The 8,854-nt window shown below is 39.3% G+C and overlaps 1 protein-coding gene across 5 annotated transcripts in view; it reads right to left on the bottom strand.

The window, feature by feature from the left end:
* Positions 1-5,215: 5,215 nt before the first annotated feature.
* The window catches only part of LOC111867924 (oxysterol-binding protein-related protein 8), a 53,804-nt gene continuing 50,165 nt past the window's right edge, over positions 5,216-8,854 (bottom strand). For all 5 annotated transcript variants that reach the window (XM_033752856.1, XM_023858153.2, XM_023858154.1 and 2 more), the window contains exon 18: positions 5,216-7,520. In XM_033752856.1, the coding sequence (XP_033608747.1) occupies positions 7,298-7,520 (223 nt within the window). In that variant the 3' untranslated portion in view covers positions 5,216-7,297. The remainder of the gene's footprint in view (positions 7,521-8,854) is intronic.

Consider the following 8,854-nt stretch of genomic DNA (forward strand, 5'->3'; position numbering starts at 1 on the left):
ATTGAAAGCTTGGGCTATAGGAAAGTTTGTGCTCGTTGGGTCCCATGGTTATTGACCGAAGACCACAAAGGTCAGCGAAAAGCCATCACCTCAGAACTGCTGCAGAGATATCGACACGAAGGCGATGATTTTTGCTCTGTATTGTGACAGGTGACAAAAGCTGGTTTCACCATTTTGAGCCTGAAACGAAACGGCAGAGTATGGAATTGCACCATTTGCATTCTCCATCAAAAAAGAAGGCAAAGACAGTGCCATCAGCTGCGAAGGTGATGGGCACAGTCTTCTTGGATGCAGAGGGGTTTATTCTGGCCGAATTCCTGGAACCTTGGCAATCATCAATGCTGCTCATTATGTTCAGACGCTGCACAAGCTCCGTTGTGCATTGCGCAATAAACATCTGGGACGAAACATCATCATTCTGCATGACAGCTCTCACCCCCACGCTGTTCACCTCACATTGGAAGCAATTGCAAAGATGGGGAGGCAATTCAGAAAGCAGTGCGTCAGTGTCTTCGGATGGCTGGAACGGAATTTTACAGAATGGGAATTTTCAAACTCCCAGAACGCTGGGAGAAATGTGTACAAAGAAGTGGCGATTATGTGGAAAAATAAAGAAAGGTCTGTAGATTGAGGTTGTGTATTTGGTTTGTCAATAATAAAGCATGTTACTTTACAAAAAATTGTTGCTCAAGACTTTCAGTACAACCCTCGTACAATAAAGTGATTTATATTAAGTGAAACCAAACAAGTCAATCAGTTTATTATATTAATCACACTACATATTTTGGTCTCTTTTGACCATCATCACGTGTGTATGAATAAAAATAATAACCATACAACATCTGTGCTGAATTATATGGTGAAAAATGGATCCAATTTCTCAGCCTCATAAAATTAAAGATTGTGTAGATGTTAGGGACTGAATATATGAAAATATTGTAACGTATTTGCGCTATGCAGGACGGCCCCTCCCCCACCAGTGGTGGCGTAACAGCGCTGCCGCTGCTGTGGTGACGGGCCGGTCAGCACTCTGCCCCCTCCCTCACAGTGACGTGGCAGGTGACAACAATGACATAGCAGGGGATGTTGGGGTTGCTATGCAGCAATAAACAACTCTCAATAGCGTTCCCAGAAACGCCTGTAAACACGGCGAATAGGCAACAGGGAAGCGAGCCGTTTTCCCGTTGTCTGGCTGAAGGTTTATAAGAGAACTGCACTGCCTAAGGAGTCAGTTCAAATGTAGCAGCTGCCGAAGACAGTTGAAATATAGCAGCAGTCGTGGAAAGAAGACCTGAACGCATGGTTAGAAGATCTTACGTGATAGTGTGCGATATCTGAGAAGTCAGCAAGTGAAGACTTATTGTGTGAATTCAAGATTGTGTATGCTGTAGTACAGTTATATTCGGAGTGTGTAATTAAGAGAGACTCGTATAGCTCCTGAGTTCTAAATACATGAAGACTACTGAAGAGATTATTGTGTAGGGTTGTAAAGTGTGTAAACCCGTAACAGTGTTATAATGAATTGTAGTTATGATTTGTAGGTTGTTAAATAAACCAATTAACAATCCTAACGGTGTCTTCAGTAGCAAAACACGTTACAATATATTTGCAATGATAAAGAATTATTAAACTTTACAAAATGTATATACAGGGTGTCCCAGGAGGAATGTGCCAAACTTCGGGAGGGTGTTCCTTATGTTAAAGTATGCCGACATAACCCAAAACACCTATGTCCAAAGTTGAACGGGTACGGAGATAATGGCCCAAGAAAAGTGTGGTCTTCTGGCAGGTCCAAGCACTGTACCTCGCTGTACCTCTCAGCTGAGAGCCCTTATCTATGTTTGTCCTTGAGTGCGATGATACTCCCTAGCCGTGCTTATGTAGTTGGCTCATACCAGAACGCGCAGTCAGCACGTTACGTCATCGCTCGCCAGTCATGTGTTATGTATACTGCTTGGAAACCTAAGGACAATTATGACATGGCGAGCGAGTATTTTGTACTTCAATTTTATGGCTTTCCGTCACTCACAAGTTAGTTTGATGTTACGTACATTATTAACATTACAGAATCCACATATTCCTGCCAGTTTTAATATGTATTTTGTAATCAACAAGTGTGTAACCCCGGTCAAAGTTTGACACTTCTCTGGCCATTATCTCCGTAACCGTTCAACTTTGGACATAGGTGTTTTGGGTTATATCGGCATACTTTAACATAAGGAACACCCTCCCGAAGTTTGGCACATTCCTCCTGGGACATCCTGTATATAACACAATATAGATATACATAAGAAGTAGCCTAGATGGTGGTTGTGATGTGCTAGGTTGTCAACTACCAAGAAGCCAATGGTACATCAGAACACACACCACAAACAGCCACAAGGAATACCACCACATAAACAAACCACAAATGATGATGAGACTATACACAACAAGATGTGATATTCAAACAATATGCAGAGAAATCTGCAACACAAATGAATATTATTTCACAGCAATAACTTCAAAGTGCAAAAACCACACACCACAATACAGCCAATATTCTCCACTATATCACAAAACATATAACACGGACAAAAAATTAGAATAATGCGAGGACACATAAACTTGCCAAACAGCTTACCAATTGTAACTAGCATACATATAAATAAAATTAAAATTTACAGTACCTCCCCAAAACAGGAAAAAGAAAAAACACGACATACCACCCTACAACCACGATAATGGCTACTTTATATATGTATTTACATTTTAAAACAATTGTGGGAACCACATTCTAACATGCAGTTTCGCTGGTCTAACAGACAACATTCAACTTCTGCTCAAGCCAAGTCACTGTCACACTGTCATATTTATACAGCACTTGCTGTCTGGCCCACCTGTAGATCATCGCGTGCACTGGTCAATCAGCACTCACAATCGCAGCTGCACCTTTAGCTCCGCCCAGCAAGCATGGTATAAAAGGCGGAGCTCAAAACTCGCTATGATCAGTTCTTCTTCAATCGTCTTCACTGAGCCAAAGACAGCTAACGTAGCTACACTGACGTCACGAAGCAACAGCTCTCCAGCAAACAACACTGAGACAGCGGACTACACCAGCGTGTGCACTACAGCGCCAGGCCAGCTAGTCTCCACTCTCACACTGACTTGCAACCGCCGGGTGGCCATAAAGAAAGTCCGGACTATCCGACTAGGCTCACCGCTATCCTCCCTGCTCATAACTGCTCAGCGACTGTAAAGGAAGGCCCACGCTACTACTAGAACAAGCATGGCGGACCAAACAGCCCTTATCAGGGCCCACAAACTTGTGAGCAACATATATATATATATACATTGAGACGGCTTCGCAGTTATTCTGTACATTTGAGAATATATACAATTGTTAAAGTTTTACGTGCTTGTCTCTTAGAACATCGACATCCCATACATTCAATAATTCTTTATCATTGCAAATGTATTTTGTATATTCAACCCCTAACATGTATACAACTGTTAATTTTATAACACTGAAAAAGTAACTATTTTTCATCATATAAATCAGCATAAATGTCGTATATTTACTGTTTTTATTCATACACACCTGATGAAGGTCAAATGAGACTGTGGTGTGTGGTGGTACTAAAATAGTAATAACATATATACATAATACAATGCATAAAACAAAAAATAAAAATGCATTTATGAACTGAGCCTCAAATTATCAGTCGGGTCAAGCTGATTATGAAGCCAGCAGAACTTGCTTCACTCATTCTGTTAGCACAACTCATTAACAAATATAACCTTACACACATCTGTGAAAAACTTTGTGATATATTTCAATCCCTCTCCCTGCATATTCTCACAGCCAACATAATGTTATGCCAGAGTAGTTTCAAGGGGCATTTCAAATTTCTAGTAGGTTTATGACACTATCAGCAGCAAGCACAAGGCTAAGAAACCTAATATTGTATCTATTAAGAATTAGTTGAATGTTGTACCTGCTATAATAAGATTTTAAGGATGTCATAAGAACAAGCAGTGGCTTCAGGCAATTGTGAGGTAAATGCAAAGCCAGAATAATGCAGAAAATAATTCTACTTGTACTCTGATTGTCCCTGAATGTGGATAATGTAACAACAGTTTCAAGCATCCTTTATATTGAGATGTGTTATATTACGCCCATTGCTGCACAACAGCTGCAATGGGTACACATACTTCTGCGACTTTGAATACATGGAAACTGATGAGTTCCCACAGCAACAAATGCAATAACAGTGAGCCATTGCGTAGGAATTGCTGAAACAACAAATGCATTTCCCCGGAGATGAGAGACAACAGAGGGTCATTGGATGACAACGGCAAAACTGAACTGTTGAGAACGGGGTTCTGGAAGCGGTCCACAAAACGCCTATATGGGGCTTGAATGCACCAGACAAGTTAGTTGAAGACTGGCAGTCACCAAATTCAGCTGTATCAAGCTGCGAAGTAAGACAACACTGAGATTCATGCCGCAAGCAGGACTGCAATAAGGAAAGTGATAATAATTGTACTCACTAGTGTAAAAGTGAACGATTAATAAATGTATTCATTCCGATCCGAAGACCCACGCTATCTATTCATGTCGCATCACACAGCTGACATGTTACGATATTTATTCAGACTTCTCTCATATGTCAAAAACAAATCTTAAAAAATATGTGTAAGATTTGAGGTTTTTATGGCACCCATGCTATTTATACATGTCGCATCACACAGCCGACACGTTACAATATTTTTTCAGAATTCTCTCACATGTCAAAAACAAACCTTAAAAAATATGTGTAAGATCTAAGGTTTTTATGGCAGCAAAAATTTAAACTGTGGTCTTCTGAGTTATGATCCTGTGTGGTTTCGTTACATGGTTATCAACATTTTGGAGGAAATTGCTGATACCCTCATCTTCACGTTTCTACCCTGGTTGGTTACCATCTATGAAGCTGCATGGTATCATAATCCAGAAGACCACAATCTTAAAAACATGTTTCATTACTATTCACCTCGTGCCTTTGTTTCACAAAAAGGAACTGCAAACTTAACCAAGTATGAAGAAAGCAGTCTTCTGGGATTTTGCACCGTGTATATGTGGTGTTAACCGACGTTTCGGAGGAACGTATCGCCTCCATCTTCAGGGTAGAAGAAAAAATATATAAGAAATCTGCAAGCAAAGAGACCGTGAGAACCGGTAAAAGCNTCTTAACCAAGTATATGCAAAAACACAAATGGATAAATTATGCAGATTGCCACAATTTATATTTTTTCTGATATTTAAGACAAATACATGTTTGCCAATATCCTGTCTGCCTGCCACAGTTAGGGGGCAATATTTATCCTGCATGGATGAATACAACATATGTTCTTATGTTAAAATTAAACCTGTACCTACAACATTACTTTTTACACATATTTTCTACCTCAGATTTCCTGAAACAAAAAATCACTGTTATAGACCTCTGTTCATCTGGTAGAACAGTCCCATACCTTTCTGTGTAGTGAAGGGACTGAAACAGATCTGGACTGTTGGTCCAATCTTCATGCTTATTTAATGGCAGTAGACATGCACTAGTTTAAAGCAAAAAGACATATGGGATGATCCAGACCAAGTCGATTCATGCAGGTATTAGAAAACATCAATAAGACAAGATAAAACCAAGCCATAAACTGAAAAGGAAAGATAGTTGAAAGGGGGAAGTGACTGGAAACTTTTAGTTCATCAATCTGTACACGAACAGAAATGAAGCTGACAGAATAAGATGTAATATGCAAGCTACATGCTGCAGAGACATTAGAACAAAGGAACTGATGTGACCAAGTAGAATTCCTTAAAATAATAACTGAAGTGCTCACTGTGGCTCTCACCCCATGCAGCTTTGTTGGTGCGTACCTACAGTTTTGAGAAAAACACTGCCTCCATCCTGAGTGAAGTGGTACTGGTGGGTCACTCAGACCCCAGATGGGGCCAGATATGAACCAACAGGAATCATATACAGAATGTCTATTTTTAGGACCACCCGGAAGACAGATGCAGTGTCTTCCTACAATACACTAAAATCTACCTAATATGGTGTCACAATCTGGAACACCACAATCTGTAGAGCCACCACTGTTGAAACCTCAAATCTTATGAACAGAACATATTGTTTTATGTAGAAGCACGAAAATTCTACATGTGAACAGACAAAAGTGAGGTTAAGTGAAGTTGGGTCAGATTTACATGTTCATAGTTCAACACGTGCTGTTTTCACAGCAGTGATCCTATGTAAGTTAGTAAAAATAAAGAATACTAGGTGGCTTGAACACTTTTGTTCTGCCAGAATAGAGAAATAATTAATTTTCTGAACTATTTGTTAAAACTGGTAAACACAAATAGTTGTCACAGTAGAGAAAGAGAAGTGAAAATCATACAGCTTACATGCTACTCACATCATCATTCATAACTCTAGCACTTATTTGTGATGGTCTTGTACTGCAGTTGCTGAGGTGGGTGCGAATTTACCCTCGAGGAAATCAACGTGAACAATGTATACTTTTCCAAACAAAGCATGGTCTCTTTATAGGGACTCTGTTAAGTTATTCAGACTGGATAAATCTGATATACACAAGCAGAATCAAGTAAATTGGAGCCAGTACAAGAATGTATGGTCTATTGATGCACAGGAAACCTACAATCAAAGTTCTTGCCACACATGAGAAATATAGAATTTTACTTTCTTTACAGTTTTCACTTTCATTTATGAAGAAAAAAGATAGCAATAAATATGCAACATTCTTATGGGGAGGGGTGAGACATGTGAATTACCACCATTGGCTGAAGATATAACGAATGAAGGAAACTCTTGATTAAGAAAAGGAGTCTGTTTCAAATACCACAAAGATTATATGAAGAGATGGTATGTAATTACATGCATTGTAAGTCCACCAGGCATCTATGCACCAAACGCTGACTGCATATATACTCTCTGTACATATTAACCTTAACTCAGGCCCTACTATGATTCATTTTCTGTGTAACATGTTTTCACTTACAAATTTTATATCATATAAAAGTTGGTTCAGTCAAAATACTGTAAATTCTTTAATGTGATGATATGATAAAAACAGTGACTTACATGTGTTCTGCACAGCATCCATTCTGATATGAAGGTACTAGGAAAGAGCTGCATGCAAATACAGTGTGCTGCCGGTCGTGCAAAATGTTATACAGCTTAACATTACAACTCATATATGGTTTATCTTACAATTGCACTACATATAACAGGAAATGGGCGGCCATTAACCAGGCCTACTTGTGACAAAACAGCCAGGTAAGGATGGACTGAAGTACAACCACCATAACAACTGTGAGCACCAGTTCCTGACTGAGACCAAAACTGGGCGCAGACTGTTTCTCTGCGCTGATCTCCCTCTGAACCTTCGCCAGATGTTCCAAACCTCGTTGAATACGGCCTAGTTTCTCTCCCTGGTCTTGTAATGTGTTTTCCAAACCAGACACAGCTTCAATCAGTCTATGGACATTATAAAGGTAACACAAGAACAGAGAAATCAATCAGTGTCAAACATCTCATTGTTTACATCAAATCAACCACAGAAAATAACATGTGGTGCATCCAGTTTTTTAATGAATATATAAACATACAGCCTGACATTTTTCAGCCACATATGGCTGAAGGTGTCTCCACCTTATTGTGGTGAGGGGGTTTGAGTATGCCAAGGACCCTGAGAGCTATACCAGCGGTAGTGTAGCTACTGGCAGGGCCTCCCTTGCTGGACAGGTCAAAGGGTAGGCATCAGATGAAGAGACACACCATAAACCAAAAACTGATACTGGAAGCAGCGTCATCAGCAGCGACTTGAAGCACAGAGCAAATGATGCTCGAGACGGTTCAAGTTCATATAGCAACATGCGTGACCAGAGTGGTTTGAATGGCTTTTGTACTGCGATGCAAATGGAAAAACTACCACATTATCACTTTTCCTGGATAGTCTCGTTCCAAAAACAGACACACCATGTATGCGAACCAGAAGATGAGGAAGAGGACGTAAGAAGATGCTGGATGACCTTGGGGACAGAAGAGGATATTTTTATTTGAAGGAGAAAGCTCTGGATCACATTAAGTGGAGGAACTGTTTTGGAAGAGACTGTAGACCTGTCGTCTGACAGATTACCGATGAATGAATGAATGAATGAATGAATGAATGAATGACTGGCCATCTTCTGCAGCATCCAGTAAAAACAGGAGACTTAAATAAATTAAATAAAATTTATATGAATTATTTAAAATCTATACATAAGACACTTAATGACATTAAAAATTTTACACTTAACATTTCACTGGCTTATGCTGCTTTTAACAACGCTGATCTATTTTACATAATTCATGTAAATTTTTAATCAACTTATGTAGGGTTTCTTTTTATCACTGGATGCCTCATAAGATGGTCACATATGAACAAAACATGTCTGGCTTTATAATATTTATTACTAAAAAGAACTAGATGCATTAAATGGTATTTGCTATGTTTAACCTTTATCCTACGGCCCTTTAAATTCCAGTTGTGGCAGCCATACGGAATTCTTTAAAGGGCCGCTCTTAGAAATCCGTAAAAGCTGTAGTCACTTACTAAATATGCTCCTATTTCTGCAATTTCTGTGATAAACGAACGAAATAAACGCTGTTTTTTTCTCTAAAGAATATAGAATGAGATATTGTAATTTACAGATTGTATAAAACATGTTAAAATTTTTGCACTGACACCAAAGGAGAATTTTCGCAGTTTCTTGTTTCTGTGCAAGAATTCATACGTTCTGGACACCCCTGAATGGAATTTGCTGATGACG

The sequence above is a fragment of the Cryptotermes secundus genome, unplaced genomic scaffold, assembly GCF_002891405.2.
Source record: "Cryptotermes secundus unplaced genomic scaffold, Csec_1.0 scaffold218, whole genome shotgun sequence".
In the NCBI taxonomy this organism is placed as follows: Eukaryota; Metazoa; Arthropoda; class Insecta; order Blattodea; family Kalotermitidae; genus Cryptotermes; species Cryptotermes secundus.